Genomic DNA, 27,425 nt, shown 5'->3' with positions numbered 1-27,425 from the left:
AACAAACTGCAATTTTTGTGCCTTGATGAACATATGCATCCATTCAACTGCCGTCAATAAATGAGCACTGTAAAAGGAAAGGCACAAGAAATGATCAACTGAGTGATATTAGTACCTTGGTTGATCTATGAGCTATTACTTTACAGCTGGGATTTTGCTTAGCATTAATTGCACTGTCTAAAGAGCAGTACAAAAACTTTATACTTCGTTCACAGTTTCATATGTTCTTATCTACTGATAAAATTTTGTGTAAAAAGTGTTTTCTGTAATATTTTACCCTAAAGTGTTGTTATAATGGATCCACAGCCTGGGAAATCAGAACAGAACAGGAATAGACAGTATGTTGAAGCTGATAACATTGAATCAGTCCTTATAATATTAGCATTAGTAGCGATGCAAGAAAGCAAGCTTATGCAGCATCAGCCAAAAAGAAAGAAAACCCTCCCATTTCACCTCTCCATTCATTCTGAATGCCTGTCCTTAAATGTTAGTTCAGCCTTAAATTTATTTAGGCTGTCAACTTCCACAACAGAAGATGGAAGTCTGTTCCAACAATCAACCACCCGCTGGCTAAAGGCAAACTTCTGCACATCCATTCTACAACTGTCTTTCCTCAATTTGAATCTATGTCCCCTCAGGTTCTTAATCTGAGCAAGAGGAAGAATCCCATCAGCATTCAGCTTGCTCAACCCATTCAAGGCCTTATAATTGTTATTTGTTATTTGGTTTTTTTTTTTTTTTTTAGGAGCATTAGCAACTAAGGTCATATTGCTCCGAGATATGTGGTGGTCATTCCCTGACCTTTCCGCATTCTCTGTATTTGGTGGTGACGGGCTCGAACCCAGGTCTAATCAAGAAGCGTGTGCTACGCACTGCTGCTCCTTCCCACCTGGCTACAGAGGCGCCAAGGCCTTATACACCTCAATCAGATCACCTCGCAGGTGCCTACTCTCCAGGTGCTGCAATTTGCAGAACTTAAGCCTTTCTTGGTAAGAGCACCCCTTTGTTCCCCTCAACAATCTTGTTGCCCTTCTTTGTACTCATTCTAGCAACTCTACATCCTTCCTAATATGTGATGTGATACTGAAATAGAATTTTCTATTCAAGTGATGCTGATTCTCAATGTCATTCAAATGCATCTGTTGATGTTAGAATGCTACAAACAACAGATGTCAGCATTAGTTGGAATGATGATTCTTCACAGATGAAATCCATTTACTAAAAAGCAGTGCCAGTGCCTACTTGTTCTAACATCCCCAGAGAAGCACCCCAAGGCACACATAAAGAACCCTTGCAAAATAAATAACTAAATCTGCAGCCATTATCAACACACTGCAGGATGGAAGCCTCCTCAACAATTCACGTTGAGAGAAATGGACCATAATCTGCCACACTGGTCCATTGCAGGTTGCCAGATCAACTGTATTTAATGGTCAGGGGCTTGAACCCCGGTCTACTCAAAGAGTGTGTGCTACTGCACTCCCGCTCCTGACCACTTGGCTACGGAGGCCTTTGCAAATATAAAAGGCAGCAAACATGTTAACACAAGTCCAGACTGTACTGCCTCTTTGATTTTAAGAAGCTTTATGATTGCTTTTCTTTCGGCAGATACAGATGAAACCATCTTATTTTGTTGGACTTTTTTTTTTACTGACTGTCAACTATGGATGTGGCCAGAATTCTCCAATTTGCTAAGCAGCATTCTAAACATTGCAGTAATTCTCACTCACCACCCGTGAAGAAAGCAAACATACAGACTGAATCTACTAAAAAAATTATACCATTTTTTTCGGGCATTAATCATCCCTAATTGTTTATGCCTGGATCTCTCCCTTCCCCAATCTGGATTCCAGCTGCCTGCTCATCCAATGCAGCCATTCTCATAATGTGCCCTGCTTCCTTTCCTAATTGTTTATGCCTGGATCTCTCCCTTCCCCCAATCTGGATTCCAGCTGCCTGCTCATCCAATGCAGCCATTCTCATAATGTGCCCTGCTTCCTTTCCAATATTAATCCACTCTGTCTAACCATATTCTCTTCTCATGGTTACAGCTTGCAAATGCTCTGCATAGGAAGAATTGGATGTTCTGGCATAGTCCACACAGTTGAATGCCATACTAAAGTCAAAATTGCGCATAAAAGACTGTTGTACAAATTAGAGTGTGACATTAAGGATAAATTACTGCTATGGATAAAAGGATGGTTCAGTTAGAGAAGATAGAGAGTTGTTATCAGTGGGCACTATTCTTCACTGTTGCAGTAGTGTACTATCATTACTGTCATTAAAAATAAAAACCCTGCCAACCCTTGTATCATCTGCAAACTTGGACATTAAGCCTGATATACCTTCGTCAATATCATTGATAAATACAAAAAACAACAATGGGCCAAACACAGAACCTTGGAGAACTACAATATTAATATTAGCCCGTGACAAGCAGTGTCCATTGATTACTACTCTCTGTCCTCTCCCACTCCATCATCCTTTTATCCATTGCAGCAACTTCCCTTAATGCCACACTGCTCCAATTTGTACAGTGATCTTTTAAGTGCAACAGCATCAAAAGCTTTCCTGAAATCCAAGTATATGATATCAAAACTATTTTTTGCATCCAGTTCCTTTGTGACCACATTGTAGTATCCAATCAAATTGGTCAGACAAGATTTCCCATTAACAAACCCGTGCTGTGTCTGAAATATAACTGCAGTCTTGTCTAGATAATCCTGCATTACTTCTTTAACCAGGGACTCCATTACTTTCCCTGGAACAGAAGTTAAACTAACAGATCTGTAATTATTCATGTCACCCTTTGAAACCCTTTTGTGAATTGAGGATACATTCACATATCTTCAGTCTGTGGGGACCTCCCCTGTATCCAAGTATACCCTCATAATTATGGCTAAGGGTTTGCTTACTTCCTTTGCTGCCTCCCTTAATATAATTGGATAGATCCCATCCACCCCAGTTGCCTTGCTTATGTTTAACTGCAACAAAAATTTTTAACTTCAACAATTTCTATTCCACTTAGCTCTCAGTTATGACAAAATCATTTAGCTCCCTGTTAGAGTGTGATAAATTACTGGCCTTCACTTCCCTAAAGATTTCCCCATGTGTGAATGTAGATGCAAGATACTCATTCAGCTACCTGAACAGTATTATCAACAATCAAACCATCAATATCAAGTGGCCCAATCTGATTCATCCCCTTCCTTCTAGAGTTTATATAAATAAAGAAGTCTTTGCTGGTTTTTTTTTTCATCCTTTGCCAAAGATTCCTCATAATTTGCCTTCATGTGCCTAACCTCCTTTGTGACTTCATTACAGACTAGTTTGTACCTACCATAGGCTTCTGTGTTGCAATATAATATTTGCATCCCATGCCCTTTTCTCTTCCATGAGTTTAATCAGTTCATCTGACATCCATTTAGGCTTATATCTTGAAGAGTGTTTCTTAGTTGGTATGAAAAGCCTTATAGGTTCTATGATTAATTCCTTGAATGCTTTCCATTTAGAATTTGCTGATGGTATCAGTTGGTCCCACTGCATAGAATTTAAAAACTGTCTGAGACCACTGTCTCCTTTACGAAAGCAAAAACCCTTCCCCTTACCCCTGATGGTAGTTAAATCTTTAAGTAAATCCCAAATCAATACACTGTGATCACTGATAATCAGATTGTGTTTTACTACCTTTGGTTGCCTCTCAAATGTGCTGCTGTAAAAAAGTCATCCAATAAATCCACAAAAGTCTTGCTAGTGTGCAAGTGACCAACCTACAAGTTCTAATCAATATCTGGAAAGTTAAAATCTTCCATTATAAGACATTCTGATACTGCCCAAGTCTATTTCTCTGTACAGTTGATTGTTATACTCATCAGAGTCATTAGGCTTATAATACACTCCTACTTTCATTTTTGCTTTCCCAGTACTTATGTCACATAAACTGACTCAACATTGCGCTAGCCACTCATGTCAACTGGACGTACTGTCTTAGATTTTATGTGTTTCTTAACTAACAGGATAACCCTTTCTGTACACATTGTACTCCACATATTGAAATTCTGCATTCCTTATATCTGTGTGACACCATGTTTCTGATATCCCAACAATGTCTGCATTTGATGACCAGCACTTCAAATTCATCAAATTTATTTACTATGCTCCTAGAATTGGTGTACATGCAAATATACATGCACATGTTCTTACTCTTAGTTACCGTAACACAGCTCATGAAATCCTTGTTCTACAATAACTCCCAGGAGTTCCCTGGAAAGAAAGGTGCCAGGCTGCTGCTCATTCCAATAGAAGCAGTGCAAAAATCACTTTCACCTCTGCCTGCACATATTGTTAATTTATTAGTTTGTGTATCCTCTCAAGCTAGCAGTTTTCCCACCCACCTGACACTGCCTCATAGCATGGCAAATATACTTGAACCCTTTCTGTTTAAGTGTATCCCATCCCTGTTGAAGCAGTTCTCTCCTGTTAAGCACAGACCAGGCTGAGAAAAATTCTACCCCATGAACCTTACACAATCTCCTCAGAGCTGAATTGATTGACAAAGCTCTCATCATATGTGGCCTCCTATCATGTCTGAGCAGAAGTGCAGACACTTTCATATTTAACTTTAACTTGCGACATTTTTTCAACATTGACCTGTACTTGTGAAGTAAGTCTGCAGCTCTCTTACTCTTAATATCATTAGTGCCAATGTGTACAACAAGATCTCACTTAAAAGATGATATCTGCTCTACAACATTATCAACTTTTGCATTCGGCAGACATACCCTGGTCCTATTCCACCTATCCTTTTTGCACAATATATTATGCAAAGAGGATCATGGAATATTGGTTTCAGATTTAAGTAAATCCCAAATCAACACACTGTGATCACTACCACCTAGTGGTTTCTTTTATCTGCAAATTCTTAATGCATGAATAATCACTGCTGATAACCAAATGAAAGTATTACAGTAGCAAATCACCTGAAGAATACATGGTGATTTGTATTCTTCAAATTACAGACAACTTACTGATGCCTCTTAGTTGCTTTGCTGCTTAACATACCACTAACTTAACAGAAGCAAATAATAACAGCTCTTCTATATCCACTCTGGTCACTGGCAGCTTCTCTCTCTCTGGAAAAGGCTCTGGTCCCTTCTAAAACCTTTAGCACCACCTTACTGGCATGTAAAATTGAGGCTATAATACAGTTATTGGCACACTCTGTGAAATTAATTTTCTTTGATATCAGGATGTATGGTGTTCTTTTCCATTCTTTAGACCATAATTTTGTGCTCTGGACCTGTTAGCTTAAACTGTTAGAACTCTAATTGCTTCAAATGAAACTAATAAAGAATAAGCTGATCATATAGAAAAATTTGCAAAAAATTGTCAAAATTGGATAATACATGCTTGGTTAGATTTATTTTCCAAAAACTGGCAATTGGAAAGTCTTAAAATTGCAAGTTTTTTCAGATCCTTTTGTTATATTTGTTATGTTAATTGTAATTTTTGTTGTTTAAAAATGCAAGTGCTCCCCCTCCCCTTTTTTTTTTTTTTTTTTTTGGCTTAGTGATAATAAAAATCCAGAAGTGTAGGTAATTATGGTTTTGTATTTTGATTGCTTTGGTTAGCAGAAAATTGTATTGTTATTATAAAAAAATTAAATTTGTGTATTAATAAATTAAATTGTCCTTATCACATGGTATAAGTATCCTTTCTTAAAATTTTATTAGAGGTACTCATAAGGTGATGTGAGAACAGATATAAAAGTTCTATAGAAGTTATCATACTAAGAAATCTTTTGACTTGAACTAATGAAGTTGAAATGTTTTCAATTCAGAATTGCCACAGCAAACCTCATTACCTATCCTAAAATATATCTTGCATCCACAAAATATTATGTGGGATGTGAAAAAATTCAGTTTGTACTCTTACATCTGAATGTATCCCTGCTAAATCTAATTAGGCTTATAATAAATCCCTACTTTGAATTATTAATATCTAGCATTATCTTAGTGTATAATAGATGCACAGAATGAAGATTTTAACTAAAATAATAAAAAGTGAGAAAAAAAGAAATTCAGACAGAAAAGAATGAAACTTAGAGAAAATATATCTTTGTATTGTTAAATGGAAGTAAGTCAGAGGTGGTGCTATAAATTCTTACCCCCACCATCGATTGCTGAAAGGCTCAGATGATTTGTGATCTTTAACAACCAGCAATTGGGCCTCTGACTCTTCATCCCTCCCTCACATTGATAGACTAGGTGGTATGGTAGTTTCACCACTATATTAAGATGAAGTTAAATTATTAACAAATTAAATTAAAATGTTAAAATAAAATTATGTAAAAGTTATTCTATTTCTTCAATTACAGATTTGGTTTTGATTAAACAATTTTTATATTTAAATTTTTTTAAATATATGTGTAAATCTTTAATGTTTAAATTTTTTATAGGTTCAGGCCATTTTAGTAAATATTTTTGGTGGTATTATGAGGTGTGATGTGATAGCTGAAGGCATTATTGCAGCAGCTGAAATGCTAAAATTAAAAATTCCAATTGTCTGCAGACTTCAAGGTTTGTTTTCTGGATTTTATTTTCTGAATTTACTTACTTTTTTTGTAAATTTTGTCAAATAATATTGAATTAATGATACTGGTATAAATAAATATATTTTTTTTTACATTTATGTCATTTATGTTATTTATGTCCTTTTATAATAACCAGACATAAATACATTTATAATTTACCTTAGCCAAGTGGGCAATATAAGAGCAGATAGTTGTGCATGCCCTGTACAATCAAAACCTGTATTCAAAGCCACTTGATACCACAAAATACAGTAATAGTAGTATTAGTGGCATGTGATGCAAGAAAGCAAGTGTATGAGCTTATGCAGCATCAGCCAAAAAAAAAATCACACCATTCCCTCCAAATGCCAATCCAGTTCCTCCTTAAATTTATTCAACCTATCAACTTCCACAACGACAGATGGAAGTTTGTTCCAGCAATTAACCACCCGCTGGCTAAAGGCAAATTTCTGCACATCTATTCTACATGTCTTTTCTTAATTTGAATTTATGCCCCCTTAGGTTCGTAATCTGAACAAGTGGAAGGATCCCATCAGAATTCAGCATGCTCAACCCATTCAAGGCCTTATACACCTCAATCAGATCACACGTGCAGGTGCCTAGTCTCCAGCCACTGCAATTTGCAGAACTTAAGACTCTCTTGGTAAGAGGATCCATTCATTCCCCTCACTAATCTTGTTGCCCTTCTCTGTACACGCTCAAGTAAATCTACATCCTTCCTAAAACGAGGCCTCCAGACCTGTACGCTGTACTCAAGGCGTGGCCTGACCATTGCCTTATACAGAGGGACAGTCACCCCCTTCTCCCTGCTAGCAAAATTCCTATATATCATTAACAAAACCCCATGACCTGACCTGGCAGCCTGTCTGCATTGCTCAGAAAACTTCATACTGCACAATTACTCCCAGGTCTTTTTCATTTTCTACCACCTTAAGTGTAGTACCACACAGTTGGTACGTTTCTCTGGGGTTACTTCTACCTATATGCAGTACTTTGCATTTGTCAAGGTTAACCTTCAGTTGCCACTTCTTAGCCCATCTGCCCAAATTATCTAGATCCTGTTCCAGTAGCACACTGCCATTACTGTCATTAACAACCCTGCCAACCTTTGTATCATCTGCAAACTTCGACATTAAGCCTGATATACCTTCATCAATATCATTGATAAATATACAAAACAACAGTGGACCTAACACCGAACCCTGTGGGACTCCACTAATAACATTAGTCCACGAAGAGCAGCACCCATTGATTACCACCCTCTGTCTTCTCCCACTCAACCATCCTTTTATCCATTGTAGCAACTTACCCTTACCTTTTATCCATTGTAGCAACTTACCCTTAATACCATTCTGCTCCAATTTGTACAATAGTCTTCCATGCACAACAGTGTCAAAAGCTTTCCTGAAATCTAAATATATGATATCAAAATTATTTTTTGCATCCAGTTCCTTTGTAACCACATTATAATATCCTATCAAATTTGTCAGACAAGACTTTCCCTTAACAAACCCATGCTGTGTCTGAATTATTGTGCAGTCTTGTGTAGATGATCCTGCAATGCATCTTTAACCAGTGACTCCATTATTTTACCCGGAACAGAAGTTAAACTAACTAGTCTGTAATTACTCGTGTCACCCTTTGATCCCCCTTTGTGAATTGGGGATACATTTGCACATCTCCAGTCCGTGGGAACCTCCCCTGAGTCCAAGGAAACTCTCATAATTATGGCTAAGGGTTTGCTTAGTTGCTTTGCCACCTCCTTTAATATAACTGGATAGATCCCATCCACCCCAGGTGCTTTTCTTATGTTTAACTTCAACAATTTCTCCTCTACTTTGCTTTCAGTTATTACAAAATCATTAAGTATCCTGCTACAATTTGATAACCTTCTGCCATTTTCAAACCTTAATAATTCCTCATGTGTGAATGTAGATGCAAAATACTCATTCGGTTTGTTTGCTATCTGAGCAGGATCATCAACAGTCGAACCATCGATGCCAAGTGGACCAATCAGATTCATCCCCTTCCTTTTAGAGTTTATATAAGTAAAGAAATCCTTGCTGTTTTTCTTAGCATCTTTTGCCAAGGATTTCTCGTAATCTGCCTTCGCCTGCCTAACCTCCTTTGTGACCTGATTACAGACTAGCTTATATCTGCCATAGGCTTCTGAGTCGCTTGATAATTTATATGCACCCCATGCATTTTTCTTCTCTGTTACGAGTCTCATTAGTTTATTTGATAACCATTTAGGCCTAAACCTTGAACAATATTACTTAATAGTTATGAAACTTTTAGTAGCATCCACGATTAATTCCTTGAATGCTTCCCACTTAGAATTTACTGTTGGTAACATTGTCAGTTGATCCCACTGTACAGAATTTAAAAACTTTCTGAGACCACTGTACTCACCTTTACGGACGCAAAAACCCTTTCCTTTACCCCTGATGGTAATTAAATCTTTAAGTAAATCCCACATCAGTACACTGTGATCACTGCCACCTAGTGGTTCCTTTATCTGCAAATTCTTAATACACGAATGATCACTGCTGATAACCAAATCAAGAGTATTACTTTCTCTGGTTGCCTCTCGAACATGCTGCTGCAGAAAACAATCATCGAATAAATCCACAAAATTCTGACTAGTGTGTGAGTGACCAATCCACAAGTTCCAGTCAGTATCTGGGAAGTTAAAATCCCCCATTATAAGACATTCCGATTTACTAGCCCACTCTATTTCTCTGTACAATTGTTCATTGTACTCATTCGAGTCATTAGGCCTATAACACACTCCTACTCTTATTTTTGCTTTCGCAGTGCTTATGTCACACCAAACTGACTCAACAGTGCACTGTTCATCTGTATCAACTGGATTCACTTCTTTTGATTTTATGTTTTTCTTAATTAACAGCATAACACCTCCTCCCTTTCTATCCTGTCTATCCTTTCTGTACACATTTTACTCCCCAAATTCCAGTTCAGCATTCCTTATATCTGTGTGACACCACGTCTCTGCTATCCCAACAATATCCGCCTTTGATGTCTTGACCAACACTTCAAATTCATCAAATTTATCTACTATACTTCTAGCATCAGTATACATGCTCCTACTCCTGTTCCTAGTTACCCTAACACATCCCATATACCCACCTATTTCAGGATGACTGCCATCCGTCCCTGAAATCCCCAACACCCAAGCTCCAGGTCGCTACTTATTCTAATAGAAGTTGTGCAAGAATCACCTTCACCTCTGCCTACGGCTACTGTTAAACTATTAGTCCTTGTATCCCCCCAAGCTATCAGTTTTCGAACCACCTAACACTGCCTCGATAGCATCAGCAAATATTCTTGCACCCTTTCTATTTAAGTGTATAGAAGCAGTCTCTCCTGTTAACAAGTACAGTCCAGGCTGAAAAAAATTCTACCCCTTGAGCCTTGCACATTCTTTCCATGGCTGAATTGATCGACAAGGCTCTCATCATTTCTATCGTTTCTCATCGCTTCTATCGTTTCTGGGCAGAATTGCAGACACTTTCAAATTCAACCCTAATTCTCGACTTTTGTTCAACAGTGACCTGTACTTGTTAAGTAATTCTGCCAGTCTCCTACTCCTAATATCATTAGTGCCAACGTGTACAACTATATCACCTTTTGTGCCCTTAAAAGATATCTGCTCTACAACGTCATCATCCTTTGCCCCTGGCAAACATACCCTGGTCCTGTTCCACCTATCCTTTTTACAAAGCATGTTTCCCTGACAATAGAGTCTCCAACAACTACTAGTTCCTGAGGGACCAGTGCATTCTGCCTTGGGGGGTTGCCGCTGTGTTGCATGATGACCAAGTGCAAGCTCTGGCATTGATGTGGGCAGCTGAGAGCCTGATGGGCCCCTCAATTTAGATCTTTCGAGGGCATCCACCCTGTCCTTCAAACTCTCATATAGGCCTATAACAACGCTGAGTTGTCACCTGATTTCCTTACACTCCTTACATCGCGCACACACAAAGACATCCCCCATGGCAATATCATGTTCCATTCCAGAGAGTTCGGCAAACATTTCACAAGTCGCACATTTTTTTAGGCTGTGATGCGTTGGAGAATCGCCCCCCTCAGTTCTCCCCCGAGTCACAGCACTCCTGTCACTCTGTGCCCGTTGCTTTGCTGCTATAGTTTGGGGCATGATACTTTAAATTAATAAAATCAATAAATTAAATTAATTAAATGTCATACTACGCTATCTAATAGAAACAGTGAAGCGTATTACTCTATAAAATTATACGTTAGAGCTACCTAACTATCTCAATTAAAAATTTGAATTCGCTACCACTATATACAAAAACAATGGCTGCAAGATTCAAACGAAATAACGGTTTTACTTATATTAAGTATTATGTATATCTACAAAAACTGTTTATCTAAATTAAAATAAAAATAACCAGCGTAACTATAACTATAAGACTACGTATTAAGTACAATATAAAATAACAATTATGTAAATAAAAAGCAAACACTTATCGTTTTTTCGGAGCCTGCAACTGACAGCTGGAATTTGTAAAGAGAGAGAGTCAGCGCCCTCTTCAGTGAGTGTTATAGGCAGTTTAAGTAGGAATACATTGCATTCATCATGGAGAAATTCCAGAGTCAGAGTAGCCACCAACTGCTGTCATTGAGGAGAATGAGAAGCAAGTGAAGAAATTTAGTCTTGGGAGATCCTTGTGTAACTTTTGACCTGTGTCATTTGGTGGTATATGCAACAGTGACCAGAAAGCTTTTTTTTTTTTTTTTCTCTGACTGGTAATTATGGACGTGAAATTGACCATTTTGATACTGGAGCTAAGCAGTGTTCCAGACACTGCAATCACTCTCGGTCACCACCCTTCAAGAAAGCAAGACTTTTTTTTTGTAGACAGTACAGACATATACTAAAAATGTTATACTGTCTTGTTTTTTCAGGAATTCATGTGGTGTTCGTTCATCTGGAATTCAAATAGTTAGAATAATATTGTCCTGGCAATATGCCTTTATAAATGATCTGTGAGGGTACAACCCTCACAGATCATCTATAACGGCACATCCCAGGACATATTATTCTAACCTTTCATTTGTGCATCTGTTAAGAATAAATACATATTTTCTCATTTATATACCTTTTTTTTTTTTTTTGTACTGTTGGTTCAACATTAGTTTCAATTATATATATAGCAGATACGTTATTATGTATATGACAAATATGTCGTTTCACTTCTCGTTTAATCATGTTATTGTTTATAGGCACCCAGGTTGATGATGCCAAAGCATTAATAGCTGCAAGTAAGCTTAGGATTTTGGCCTGTGAAAACTTAGATGAAGCTGCCAAAATGGTAAGAATTAATTCTTAGTACATATTGGAAAATGTTTAATAAAGTAATGAAATCTCTGATAAATTACCCTTCAAGAAGAATAAAACATGATCCATGTGGGAATGTGTTTATCCCGGGCCAAGAGTGTACAGGAAAGCTATATTGTAGTCAGATGTATCTGACTACAATACAGCTGTTATTGCAACTTTTAGATGTTCTTTCAAGGATGCATTTTAGAATAATTAGTTATATAGATAATTATATTAAGTACCATATTACAAATTAAATGGTTGGGATCAGCATTCATTTCCTGACCACAGTAGAACCTACTAACATTATCAGTTTTGTACCCCTTCCATTTTTTTCCTGAAAGAATAGCACTTATCACTCTCTTGAAGAGGTTGTAGTTTGAATCCCTTTAGAAACAGGGAAATTCTTAAAAGGTCTCCTTATTGGAGTTGCAGTTAACTGATAGCTCAGGGAAGTAGGGGTCCCCCCCCCTTGAATTATTCCAGGTCTTTTAGCCCATTCACGAAAAACATGTACAGGATTGCATGGACATATAATGTATCTTAATAAAGTCTGCCACATTTTATTAACAAAACAGTTTGACACTTATATCAATGATTGCATTTGTCATCATGAATCCATTAAAAAAAAAGTAACTTATTCAATAAACTTTATAACTTAGCACAAACACTTTAAAATTCCAGCTCTGTGGTTGTCTGTACAACACTTAAATGAGCTGGTGTACAATTTGATGGCACTTTAAAACAGTTGAGAGAATGCAAAGAGAGGTAGTAGAAAATGCTCAGTGTGGATACAGCTCAAAAAATGTATGCTTGATTAAATCTATGATTAATTTCTTCCATGAACAGTGACTTATTGATACATACAAAACAAATTTAATTCCATGTAATCAAAAGTTTCACCATTATAACTAATTGTATAGCTTTTCGGTGATATATAATGGTGGCAAATATGAAAAACTTGGTGATCTTGATTGAATTTTCCATAATACATTATTAAAATGAAAATGTCATTTAAGTTGATAAAGATTGCACATACAGTGGACTCCCGCTAGCTAATCCGAACACGTTTCGGTCGGCGGAGAGGAAATTTTTTAGTTCGCAAAATATACGTTTTTTGTATTTTCCAGTTAAATTTAAATGGTATTAAAGGTACAAAAACATTTAGAATGCCACAAAAAAATTGTATTTTATTGTAGTACTGTACTAATACAAAATTAATAAATCAGTGTTTGACATGGCCTATTAAAACTACAGATCTATACTTACACCCCAAAACAGGAACAAAAGTCATTTTTCAGAAGTAACAAACTCTGTTAGTTTTAGAGGTACAAAACTGCTCGATCTTTGCGTGGTTTTTTTTTCCAGTCAGTTATTGTGGCCTTGCCCACTCCAAACTCTATTGCCAATTTTGTTGCACTTTCACCCTTGTCCAGCCTTTTCAAAACTTCCAGCTTATCTTTCAACGTACATGTTGTGTTTCCATTTCGTGGCCATTGTAGCAGCAGACTGAACTAAACTAAACTACAATGTAGAGCGAAGATTTAAACATTCACGTTTAATGCACAATGTCGCATGCAATGAGTCATAGCGTGGAGGGTGAGGGTTTGCTTCCATTATTGCAGTTATTCGGCTAATCCGAACAGGGCTCGGTCCCAATTAGTCTGGACTAGCGGGACTCCAGTGTACCTTATTATAATTATTTCTTAAGAAGAAAAGTTAATTTTTTTTCCCTCCAGTCCAGAACTAGATTTTCTCAGAAGCACATTCATTTACATTCTCTTTGATAGTGTACTATGCAAGCATAATCAATATTGTAGTACAGGTGATCCCCACTTAATGCTAATAATTCGTTCTGGAAAAGCAGAGCACTGAGTGAATCAGTGCTGAGCGAGCACCGTATTCCCAACATATGTATTTGTGAGTTGCAGTCTATGCCATAGGATATTTCCTAATCAATAATAAATGGTAGTGGAAAGATGCACAAATGTAGGTCAAAATATTTAATATTCAAAATGTACGTATAAAATATTCTATATTACATACACATATAATTATGTGGTAAGTAACTATATTATATATCAAAATTAAACTTAAAATCATGAATTTATTAATGTGATGGTCCTGGGCTGTCAAGTTTTTGTATCTTGGATCTGAAAAATATGTTGATTTTGTGTTGTACTTTGTCCCTCTTCTTCTCGTTGTACAAAATATATAGGGATTCATTTTTTTTTTCATTATATTTCTTATTACCTTATAACTTCATTCCATGTCAGAGTCGTTCTCCTGGAAATAATCACACTTTTTTTCAAAGTGTTCGAAAACTTCACTAAGTCCTTTTGCAGTCAGTGACTTTATCGGTTCTTCATCTGTAGGATCTTGTTCATCTTCTCTCTCAATTGCACGCTCCTGTTCTTTTGGCTATCCCTGTCATCATCATCAATTTCATCCAATCGTACTTTTCCGAGCTCAACAATTTGCGCTGTAACATTCTCATCTGAATCATCAGATTCTTGGGAATCCTTTATGCAATCCATCCAAACTTTCCTCCACACTCCATTCATGGTTTTTTGAGTCGCTTCATCCCGTGCACTTGAAATATTGGTTTTAATGTTGTAGGATTTCCAAAACTCCTTTAGGCTCTGTATATTTTCACCAGTGTTAATGGCTTTAATAGCTTGGGAAAAGATGTTCCTTATGTAGTAAGCTTTAAATGTGGCAATAACACCCTGGTCCATTAGTTGGATCAGAGATGGAGTGTTTGGAGGCATATAAAAAATTTTTTATGATTATTTAAGTCTTCTAAGCTCTCTTTGCTTGGATGTCCTGGCACATTGTCCATGGTCAGAATTGCTTTGTAATTAAGGTTATTTTTTGCACAATATCTTTCCACTGCAGGACAGAATTCAGAGTACCAATCACCAAAAAGAGGCCTGATTACCCAAGCTTTTTTATTAGCCTTCCAAATTACAGGTAAGTTTGATTTAGAGCCCTTGGATTTTAAGTGACATTTAAGAGTCCTTGGATTTTCCAAATGGTAAACTAAAAGGCATTTTAATTTAAAATCCCCCGTAGCGTTACCACCCAATAATAAAGTCAACCGATTCTTCTCCGCTTTGAAGCCTGGCATGTTTGTTTCTCTTTTTGATATGAAACTTCTTTTGGGCATAGTTTCAGCTCCTTCTTGATCTGCACTTGCGACTTCTCGCTGGATTGCTATGTTGTGTAGGTTATAGCACTTTTTAAATCTATTGAACCAGCCCTTACTAGTGTTAAATGGTTGCACAATTTTTTCTCATGATGAGCTTTATTCAGACCTTCATATTGGCTAATCACTTTTTCTTTAACAATAATTTAACTTGACAGAATTCTACATTGGATATTATCTTCAATAAAATTATTTAGAAGTCTCTCCATTTCAGTCTTAATAGCCAACCTAGCCCTAGTAAATTTATTTGCCTAGGGAACAGCTGCCTTTCCCACTGATAAAATTCTTTATTTTTTATAATTGTTCTTATAGTTGAACCTGCCAGTCATAAATTATTGCACACATCCACTTGTTGTTGACCTGAATCGATTTGCTTCAAAACATCTAATTTAAATTTCGAACTACATCTTTTTCTTATCTTTATAGTCTTCGTACCACATCCAGACATTGTTGCTTTTTCATTCTTATCCACCATTATTAACTCTTCAGAAATGTAACTGCATTGAAACTAAACAGTGTTATATACAATGTTCAGGTAAACTGGCCATTAAGGATGATGGCACCTCCGTAGGAGCAGCAGTGCATAGCACACTCTTCTTGATTAGACCGGGGTTCGAGCCCGTCACCACCAAATATGGAGGATGCGGAGAGGTCAGGGAATGACCACCGCATATCCCGGAGCAATATGGCCTTAGTTGCTAATGCTCCTAAAAACCAAATAATAACAACAACAACATTAAGGATGATGTCTAACACTGTACTGAGTGACGACTAGACTTTGGATAAATGCATATAATGCAAATATTACAAGCAATACTGCATATTCCTTAACTTGATCATTGTTTCAAATGTTGATTTCAGAATTATGTAACAAGTCACTGGACTGCAATTAGATTAGCGTGGAAAAATTTCTCAAGTCTGTGTGGGAAATATTTTAATGCTGTTTTGCTATTCATTCTCATGCTGTCGACTACATCAGATGAAACGTTTTAATTAAACATAAGCATGCCAAAAATTCACTCTAATAATTCAATTCAAAAATTCAATCTGTATGTTGGTAAAAGAGCGTTATAATGAGTTGTGACAGTGCTATAATGAGATATGGGTTATAATATAAGAATAGCAGATCAGCATAAAGCGAACTGCATTATAATGAGGGACTACTGAACATGATAACATTTGCAGTGACTGTGTTTATTGTTGTTTACATTTCACAAATTGAATGTTATTTACATTTGTAATCACTATTCTACTTATTAGTCATTATATATGTTACAGATGTAAATAAATTCAGTTGTTAGCATTTCGTATTCACTGAAATATGCTTTTCCAAAATAACTCAGTCAATAGATATAACTCTCTAAAATCTGTAAAATTAATCTGGCCCCTCTCAATCCCCAAGGGTGCTTAAAGAATATACTGTATATACATACATGCATACTCCAGAAAAAGTTAATATAATGTAAAATAATATAATTGTATAAATTTGAATATATACTTTTTTATGAAAGAGTTGGTACATGGAATATTATTTTTTTTTAAAAAAAGAACATTGTAAAGCTAAAGCAATTGCCTCAATTTATATATGCTTTAAGCAAACATCCATCAGTCCTATATTGTGGAGGCACTTTACCACGAATTGGCATGAATAAGTATTGCAATAACACGCTGCAAATGAAGAGCGCCACTTTTAGTTTTTATTTGGGCGCTGACTCTATTTAAAAGTTACAGCTGACAGTTACAGGCTCCGCAAAAACGATAAGTGTTTGCCTTTTATTTACATGATTGTTGTTTTATATTGTACTTAATACGTAGTCATATAGTTATAGTTACGCTGGTTATTTTTTATTTTAATTTAGATAAAGAGTTTTTGTGGATTTTACTTACGATAGGTAAAACCGTTATTTTTGTTCGATTTTTGTAGCCATTGTTTTTGTATATAGGGAATTCAAAGTTTTTGTAGGGAATTCAAATTTTTTAATTGAGGTAGCTCTAACGCATAATTATATAGTAATACGCTTCACTGTTTCTATTTCATAGTTTCTATTCAAATACTACTGACATTTAATTTATTGATTTTATTAATTTAAACTACCATGCCCCGAACTAGAGCAGCAAAGCAACGGGCACAAAGTGGCAGGAGTGTTGTGACTCGGGGGAGAACTGAGGGGGGCGATTTTCCAACACGTCACAGCCTAAAAAAATGTGCAACTTGTGAAATGTTTGCCGAACTCTCTGGAACGGAACATGATATTGCCATGGGGGATGTCTTTGTGTGTGCGCGATGTAAGGAGTGTAAGGAAATCAGGCGACAACTCAGCGTTGTTATGGGCCTATATGAGAGTTTGAAGGACAGGGTGGATGCCCTCGAAGGAAATAAATTGAGGGGCCCATCAAGCTCTCAGCTGCCCACATCAACGCCAGAGCTTGCACTTGGTCATCACGCAACACAGCGGCAACCCCCAAGGCAGAATGCGCTGGTCCCACAGGAACTATTAGTTGTTGGTGACTCTATTGTCAGGGAAACGGGGAACATGCTATGTAAAAAGGATAGGTGGAACAGGACCAGGGTATGTCTGCCAGGGGCAAAGGTTGATGACGTTGTAGAGCGGATATCATCTTTCAAGGGCACAAAAGGTGATATAGTTGTACACGTTGGCACTAATGATATTAAGAGTAGGAGACCGGCAGAATTACTCAACAAGTACAGGTCACTGTTGAAAAAAAGCCGAGAATTAGGGTTGAATTTGAAAGTGTCTGCAATTCTGCCCAGACACGATAGGAGCGAGTATATGATGAGAGCCTTGTCGATCAATTCGGCCCTGGAAAGATTGTGCAAGGTTCAAGGGGTAGAATTTTTTTCAGCCTGGACTGTACTTGTTAACAGGAGAGATTGCTTCTACAGGGATGGGATACACTTAAATAGAAAGGGTGCAAGAATATTTGCTGATGCTATCGAGGCAGTGTTAGGTGGGTCGGAAAACTGCTAGCTTGGGGGGATACAAAGACTAATAGTTTAACAGTAACCGCAGGCAGAGGTGAAGGTGATTCTTGCACAACTTCTATTAGAATAAGAAGCGACCTGGAGCGAGGGGTGTTGGGGGTTTCAGGGACGGATGGCAGTCATCCTGGAATAGTTGGGTATATGGGATGTGTTAGGGTAACAAGGAATAGGCATAGGAGCATGTATGCTTGCATGTATACCAATGCTAGAAGTATAGTAAATAAATTTGATGAATTTGAAGTGTTGGTCAAGACATCAAAGGCGGATATTGTTGGGATAGCAGAGACGTGGTGTCACAAAGATATAAGGAATGCAGAACTGGAATTTGGGGAGTACAATGTGTACAGAAAGGATAGACAGGACAGAAAGGGAGGAGGTGTTATGCTGTTAATTAAGAAAAACATAAAATCAAAAGAAGTGCATCCAGTTGATATAGATGGACAGTGCACTGTTGAGTCAGTTTGGTGTGACATAAGCACTGCAAAAGCAAAAATAAGAGTAGGAGTGTGTTATAGGCCTAATGACTCGAATGAGTACAATGAACAATTGTACAGAGAAATAGAGTGGGCCAGTAAATCAGAATGTCTTATAATGGGGGATTTTAACTTCCCAGATATTGACTGGAACTTGTGGGTTGGTCACTCACACACTAGTCAGAATTTTGTGGATTTATTGGATGATTGTTTTCTGCAGCAGCATGTTCGAGAGGCAACCAGAGAAAGTAATACTCTTGATTTGGTTATCAGCAGTGATCATTCGTGTATTAAGAATTTGCAGATAAAGGAACCACTAGGTGGCAGTGATCACAGTGTGCTGAAGTGGGATTTACTCAAAGAGGTAACTACCGTCAGGGGTAAAGGAAAGGGTTTTTGCTTCCGTAAAGGGGAATACAGTGGTCTCAGACAGTTTTTAAATTCTGTACAGTGGGATCGACTGACGATGTTACAAACAGTAAATTCTAAGTGGGAAGCATTCAAGGAATTAATCGTGGAAGCTACTAGACTTTTCATACCGATGAAGAAATATTGTTCAAGGTTTAGGCCTAAATGGTTATCAAATGAACTAATGAGACTCGTGACAGAGAAGAAAAATGCATGGGATGCATATAAATTTTCAGGCGACGCAGAAGCCTGTAGCAGATATAAGCTAGTCTGTAATCAGGTCACAAAGGAGGTTCGGCAGGCAAAGGCGGATTACGAGAAATCTTTGGCAAAAGATGCTAAGAAAAACAGCAAGGATTTCTTTACTTATATAAACTCTAAAAGGAAGTGGCTGAATATGATTGGTCCACTTGACATCGATGGTTCGACTGTTGATGATCCTGCTCAGATAGCAAACAAACTGAATGAGTATTTTGCATCTACATTCACACGTGAGGAATCATTACAGTTTGAAAATTGAAGAAGGTCATCAAATTGTAGCAGTGTGCTTAATGATTTTGTAATAACTGAGAGCAAAGTGGAGGAGAAATTGTTGAAGTTAAACATAAGAAAGGCACCTGGGGCGGATGGGATCTATCCAGTTATATTAAAGGAGGCGGCAAAGCAACTAAGCAAACCCTTAGCCATAATTATGAGAGCATCCTTGGATTCAGGGGAGGTTCCCACGGACTGGAGATGTGCAAATGTATCCCCAATTCACAAAGGAGGTACGAAGGGTGACACGAATAATTACAGACCAGTTAGTTTAACTTCTGTTCCGGGTAAAATAATGGAGTCACTGGTTAAAGATGCATTGCAGGATCATCTAGACAAGACTGCAGCAATAATTCAGACACAGCATGGGTTTGTTAAGGGAAAGTCTTGTCTGACAAATTTGATTGGTTATTATGATGTGGTCACAAAGGAACTGGATGCAAAAAATAATTTTGATATCATATACTTGGATTTCAGGAAAGCTTTTGACACTGTTGCGCATGGAAGACTACTGTACAAATTGGAGCAGAATGGTATTAAGGGTAAGTTGCTACAATGGATAAAAGGATGGTTAAGTGGGAGAAGACAGAGGGTGGTAATCAATGGGTGCTGCTCTTCGTGGACTAATGTTATTAGTGGAGTCCCACAGGGTTCGGTGTTGGGTCCACTGTTGTTTTGTATATTTATCAATGATATTGATGAAGGTATATCATTCTTAATGTCGAAGTTTGCAGATGACACTAAGGTTGGCAGGGTTGTTAATGACAGTAATGGCAGTGTGCTACTGCAACAGGATCTAGATAATTTGGGCAGATGGGCTAAGAAGTGGCAACTGAAGTTTAACCTTGACAAATGCAAAGTACTGCATATGGGTAGAAGTAACCCCAGAGAAACGTACCAACTGTGTGGTACTACACTTAAGGTGGTAGAAAATGAAAAAGACCTGGGAGTAATTGTGCAGTCAGATATGAAGTTTTCTGAACAATGTAGACAGGCTGCTAGGGCAGGTCATGGGGTTTTGTCAATGATATATAGGAATTTTGCTAGCAGGGAAAAGGAGGTGATTGTCCCTCTGTATAAGGCAATGGTCAGGCCACGCCTTGAGTACTGCGTACAGGTCTGGAGGCCTCATTTTAGGAAGGATGTAGATTTGCTTGAGCGTGTACAGAGAAGAGCAACACGATTGGTGAGGGGAATGAAGGGATCCTCTTACCAAGAGAGGCTTAAGTTCTGCAAATTGCAGTGGCTGGAGACTAGGCACCTGCGCGGTGATCTGATTGAGGTCTATAAGGCCTTGAATGGGTTGAGCACGCTGAATTCTGATGGGATCCTCCCACTTGTTCAGAATACGAACCTACGGGGACATAAGTTCAAATTAAGAAAGGATAGATGTAGAATAGATGTGCGGAAATTTGCCTTTAGCCAGCGGGTGGTTAATTGCTGGAACAAACTTCCATCTGTCGTTGTGGAAGTTGATAGGTTAAATAAATTTAAGGAGGAACTGGACAGGCAATTGGAGGGTATGGTGTGATTTTTTTTTTTTTTTTTTTTGGCTGATGCTGCATAAGCTCCTACACTTGCTTTCTTGCATCAAGTGCCACTACTACTACTACTACTACTATTTCCTTTGATAGCCATGGAAAGGTAATTTTTTTGTATTTCCTGCCAAATATCATTTAGTTCAAAATAGTTTTAGTTAATTAATGAAGGATCTTCATTTTTGAAATGTGAAGAAGGCACTGAAATTTTAGATTTTTCCCATTGTTGTCACAAGAGTGGCTCAAGGGATGAGCCAGTAAGGCACTGCCCTCAAGTGGAAAATTTTTAGGGGCAGCAAAAAAAGTGAAAATATTCTTTTGATTTGTTTGTCATTTTACACTTTCTAATTTTCTCCTAACTACAAGTGCTGCCTAATTAGTGTCCTAATTCTACTCCAAAACTAAAACTCAAAATGAACTGAATCTCTTTTGAAAATGCTTTAATATTACCTGATTACTATTGCTGAAAGTTCTAAGAATTTTTCTAATTTTAATTTTTAAAATTTTTCTAACCCTCTAATAATTTTTTTATCAATTTTCATTTAGAATTTGTTTCTTAACAGAAAAAATTATAAAAGAGAAACAAGCAAGATTTTTTCCAATTATGTTATTTATTTACTTGGGAAAAAAAAAAAAAAGTAACAAGTTTGAATATTATCAAAAATGAGAACTTGTAATTTAACTTTCGACTTGGTAACTCATCGACTACCCATGTCTACCTATGAAGTGCAATCCTCCACATGACATATTTGTTAACAAGAATGAAAAAAAATCATAGTCAGCTGTAACTATACTATTAAAAGTACAGACATAAACGCAGCAATGGTTTGAGCATATTTTTTCACATGCAGGAGCACTTAATCATGGTGGAGTTTGGGGCCAACTAATGCTCACAACTAAAGAAAATATATGAATAATAATAAATTACAAATGTCTTAATTCCATTAAAATAGTAGTAGTAGTAGTAATGGAAAATTATGCAAGAAAGCAAGCTTATATAGCATCAGCCAAAAAAAAAAAAAAAAGTTTACCCATCCATACCCTCCAAGATTTGTCTAGTTCTCCCTTGAAAATATTCAACCCATCTACTTGTACAACAACAGATGGAAGTCTGCTCCAACAAACAACTGCCCGCTGACTGAAGGAAAATTTCTGCACATCTATTGTGTAACCATTCTCTCTCAATTTGAATTTATGTAGCCCCATCATGTTTAGTCTCAGCAGGTGGAAGAATACCATAATATGCAACTCAGGAAAAGCAAGGAAAAAAAAACATATCCTAATATTAGCATCACCTGCATTTGACATTTTTAACTCAAAAGATCAGGTGCAAATCACATCAGATGGACAAAACAATTTTCATTGTTTTTTTCCAGATAGACTCAGTGCATGTTCATTTTACAATTACATGATGATGGAGAACAACTTTCCCATTGAGAAAAAATCATTAGATAGAGAGTATTTAAAGTAGATAAAATCAAATTACTAAGATTCAGCCCAATTATAACATAATTAAAATTATATGCATTTCTTCATTCTATTTCTATCTTGGGGATACTTTGTTCTCCATTCACTAACAGAGACTAACTTTCAGCCTTCAAAGCTTGGGCTTTTGCTTATATTAGACAAAGCACCATTATCCATAATCAGTCTAAATTGCTAATATTGTTTTAAATATAAATAGCATCACCAAAAAGGTGAATCTGCTATTTCCCTTAACTTTTAAATAAATAGAGGTTCATCTTAGTGATGTTACTTATATTAAAATGATATTAGCAATTTAGACTGACTTGTGGATAACACTCTCATCTGTAATGTGAAGATAAGCTCAAATCTTGAAGGTCAAAAGTCAGTCTGTCACTAGAGGGATGAGCATTCCCAAGACCGAAATTGAGAGCAGAAATGCATACAAATTTGAAATTATTTCAATGCCTGTATTGAAATATAACTGCCAAAACCATTACCAATTTTAACAACAAATTCAAAAATTTCAGCACAAATATGATAAAAAAGGTATAAATGCAAACTCCAATTTCTAAAAATAAGTGAGATAATGTGATATACTTTGCTACTTTTACTTCAATGTACCTAATGAACTAGTCACTCATTGTATATATTACATATATACAGTATTTATTTACCAGGTTTTTACTGTAATATTTATTTTTGAAAAAAATATGAGATCAGTATTGTATTAATCCTCTTTATACCATTTTTCATTAATTAGGTGGTCAAATTGTCGACTATTGTTGGTCTTGCCAGATCAGCAGCAGTTGATGTGAAGTTTGAACTTCCTTTGTGAATTGCCATTCTGTGATCTACTGTTGCTTATTAATAATCCCTCCTGTACTTATAATTTAGCTTTAATCTAGAATCTCATTTGTTCTTGAAACTTTTTTTGTGATAAACACCTGGCAGGGAGAAATGTTTTGTTTTCTCAGAAAATTTATTGTATAGGTTTGTTACTGTTGAATACATTTATTTAATGTTACTGTTGTGCATTTAATATATATACAGTATTTGTATTAATGCAAAATAAATTGTTATACATATGTACACTTGTGTGTTCTTAGCTCCTATGTTAATTATATTACAAATATTTTTACCTTGTAAGTAAGGAGTTATCATCGTGATATATGGGGGTGGGGTTCAAAAAATATTCACCCAGAAGTAGTTGTGATAGAAAAACAATTTTTTTTTATTTGATACCTTAATTTCTATAGCAACCACACAAATTTTGGTTTTAATCTGACGATTCATTTTTTTCTTTGCAGCATGAAAAAAGTGAAGTGTCACAATGGATAAAGTGGAATACAGATCAGTGATTTGGTTCCACCTCCTGCAAGGGAAAACACCCAAAACAATTCACAAAGAAATGGTCGCTGTTTGTGGAGAAGACTTCCCAGGTTTCAGTGTTGTTGCACATTGGTATTAGCAGTTCAAATGTGGAAGAACCTCAGTGCATGATGAAGAAATCCCAGTATACTCAGAAACTACTGTAACAGAAGAGCGTGTTGCAAAAATTGAGGCATTAATCCTGAAAGATTGCTATATGTCAAAGAACTGGCTGCAGAGCTCCAAATTAGTGTAAGGTCTATGGAGAATATTATCTATTAACAGTTGCATATGAGTAATGTGTCTGCTAGATGGGCTCCTGAATTTCTGACCCCTTACTAGAAGAAGGAAAGAGCACAATGATCACATGAAATGTCAGTGTGCCAGGAAAAGCAAGAATAATTTTTTTCACAGCTAGTCACCATGGATGAAACTTGGATCCATCAATGTGATCCCAAAACTAAAGAAATGTCAAAGCAATGGAAGCATGCTGAATCACCCCCCCCCAAAAAAAAGGCAGAGGTGCAACCAAATTCTAGCAGGTGATGCAGTCAGTTTTTTGGGATCAGCATGATGTGATGATACTAACAGATTACTTTCAAAAGAGCTCTAACTGTGATGGTGAAGTATGATTCCAACTTCCTCCTAAAGCTATATGCTGCTATAAAAGAAAAAAAGATGGGGAAACTGTCAAAAGGTCTGCGCTTGTCCACGATAATGCCCCTGTGCATTCCTTGCATGCTGCAGTGAGGTATGCCCACGAATATAGATTTAAAACATTGCCATATCCTGCTTACTTCCCTGACGGGCGCCTCCGTAGCCAGGTGGGAAGGAGCAGCAGTGCGTAGCACACGCTTCTTGATTAGACCGGGGTTCGAGCCCGTCACCACCAAATATGGAGGATGCGGAAAGGTTAAGGAATGACCACCGCATATCCTGGAGCAATATGGCCTTCGTTGCTAATGCTCCTAAAAACCAAACAACAACAACAACTTCCCTGACCTTGTACCCTCGGAATTCTTCTTTTCTGCTGCAAAATCCTTTCTTCATGGAAAACATTTTGCTGCTGATGATGTGGTGATTTCTGCTGACAAATTGTGGTTTTTTGAAGGACAGTAGGAGGATTTTTACAAATTTGACCTGCAGAAGTGTATTGAGAAGTGGCAAAAATACGTAATTTTGTCTGGTGGCTATGATGAAAAAGCATAATATATGGTGTTTATTTCTTAATATATGGTGTTTATTCCTTTTATTATTACAACTACTTTTGGGTGGATACAAATCTTTTTTGAACCCCCTTGTATGTGTTACAACTAATTCAGAATATGGGCAAATTCAAGTATCTCAATTTATCAAAATATAATGCTCAAATCATTAAGTTCATTGAGGATTCAGAGCTTGCTCTTGCATACTCTGCAAGAGCAAACAAATCTAGCAAACTCAAGGAAGCAATAAACTATTAGAAAACCAATACACCAACCTTGGAACACTTTTTTAAGGAAAAAAGGGAAGGAGTAATCTCAGCTACATTTAGAATAGGATATGAACATTATGCATCATTACTCACTCAGGTCAGAAGAACTGCAATGCAACAAGTGTAACATTACCCGAACAATCAGTCATATTCAAATGCAAGTAGAGTGCCCAAACTATGCAAGGGAATGAAAGTTTACATTCAAAACAATATATGCATTACACAATTCACTGATGCATATCATTGTATTATGAAATAGATGCAATGCCATAGAATTTTTTTCTACAATAGATAAATTTATACCACCCCAAAAAATACGAAAAAGCGAATGAAATAAAGTAAAGTAAAAACAGCCCTGATACAAAGGAAAGGGTGCACATAACATAAAAATCAAAAGATATTTATATATACACTCAGTAATCACTGAATCATGACCACCCCCTCCTTAATAGACTGTGCTGCATAGCTCTTAGAATAAAAATCAGAGCAATGGTAATTTGCAGCTCATCATACAAGTCAAAGTGATAAAGTAGCAGTTTGCAGTTATAGGATGCAGTAAAGGCATTGCAGAGTTTCAAAAGGGCATGATTGTGGAAGCTTGTATGTCGAGTGCTTCCATATCAGAAACAGCACATCCTTTCAGTTACGGCCCACTTTGATTAAGGTGTACAAAGGTATTGAATGGATCAGGCCACTTCCCGCCAACAGAACTGTGAAGGATTATGCAAGCTGGATGTTTGTGGTGAGCAAAGGGTGCAGCACATTGTATGGGCTCAAGTGCAGGTCACTGTATGACAATTGACATTGCAATACAATATGGGGAATGCATAAACAGTATCCTAATAATGATGCACCACACTCTCAGACATGAGGTTCCACAGCAGATGATCTAAAAAACCCTCTCCTCACCAATCATTGTCAGTAGCAAATGTTGTGATGCCAACAACATGCTGGTTGTACACTGGAAGACTGGAAACAAGTGCTTTGATCAGATAAGTCTAAATACCTGATGCAACATGCCGACAGGCACTTTTGTGTGTGGCACAAGGTACGAGTCCATGGACCCATTATACATTGCACCCACTATCCAGACAGGTGGTGATGATTGCTTAATATGGGACATGTTTTGCTGGCAAGAATAATAAAACCACTTTAATTTAATATTATGGTACAATTTGCCTTTATGGGTAGCACAGTTGGTATTATGACTGTCCTCCCCACACTGGGTGGAAAAGATCTGAGATTGAATCCCATCAGTAATGCTAGAAATTTTTATGGGCCCTTTTCACAACCCTGCTCAGTTAATTGGTCTCAAATGAGAGTAGCATGGTTTTTTCCCTGGAAACTTGGGTTTTTTGTCCAGAAAACAAACAGCAAATCAACAACAGAGCACATGCAATTTATAGACATAATATATGTGCAATATAGCCTAAGTTGCTGATACACCTAAAAAAAATCTGGTTTTGCACTTGAATAGGAGGTACCATGCCTTGATGCCATACTAATATATGCTTGAAAACAGTCATATGCTACATTATTAGCATTAGCAAAGGCACATGATGCAAGAAAGCAAACTTATATAGCATCAGCCAAAAAAAACCCTTATTTCGCCCATTTACTCACTCTAAATGTTTGTCAAGTTCTGCCTTCATTCTATTTAAGCTACCAACTTCTACAACAACAGATGGAAGTTTGTTCCAGCAATCAACCACCGGGTGGTTGATTGCTGGAACAAACTTCCAGCAATCAACCAGACACTGTAATTTACAAAACTTAAGCCTTTCTTCATAAGAGCAACCCTTTGTTCCATTCACTAATCTTGTTGCCCTTCTCTGTACTCGTTCCAACAGCTCTACAACCTTCTTAAAATGAGGCCTCCAGACCTGTAAACAGTACTCAAGGTGTAGCCTGACCATTGCCTTATACAAGAGGATAATCACCTCCTTATTCCTGCTAGAAAAATTCCGGTATATTATTGACAAGACACCATG

At 37.0% G+C, this 27,425-nt stretch overlaps 1 protein-coding gene across 1 annotated transcript in view; it reads left to right on the top strand.

Moving 5' to 3' along the window:
- LOC150084278 (succinate--CoA ligase [ADP-forming] subunit beta, mitochondrial-like) overlaps positions 1 to 23,541 on the top strand; it is a 103,122-nt gene extending 79,581 nt beyond the window's left edge. The window contains exons 9-11 of the mRNA XM_090375142.1: positions 6,458 to 6,578; positions 11,864 to 11,952; positions 23,353 to 23,541. Of these exons, the coding sequence (XP_090231268.1) occupies positions 6,458 to 6,578; positions 11,864 to 11,952; positions 23,353 to 23,427 (285 nt within the window). The 3' untranslated portion in view covers positions 23,428 to 23,541. The remainder of the gene's footprint in view (positions 1 to 6,457; positions 6,579 to 11,863; positions 11,953 to 23,352) is intronic.
- Positions 23,542 to 27,425: the final 3,884 nt, after the last annotated feature.

This window comes from Mastigoproctus giganteus, chromosome 6, assembly GCF_048544385.1.
Source record: "Mastigoproctus giganteus isolate SK-2022 chromosome 6, ASM4854438v1, whole genome shotgun sequence".
NCBI classification, from domain to species: Eukaryota; Metazoa; Arthropoda; class Arachnida; order Uropygi; family Thelyphonidae; genus Mastigoproctus; species Mastigoproctus giganteus.
Note: the sequence above shows the minus strand (reverse complement) of the source record. Positions and strands in the feature narration are given on the sequence as shown.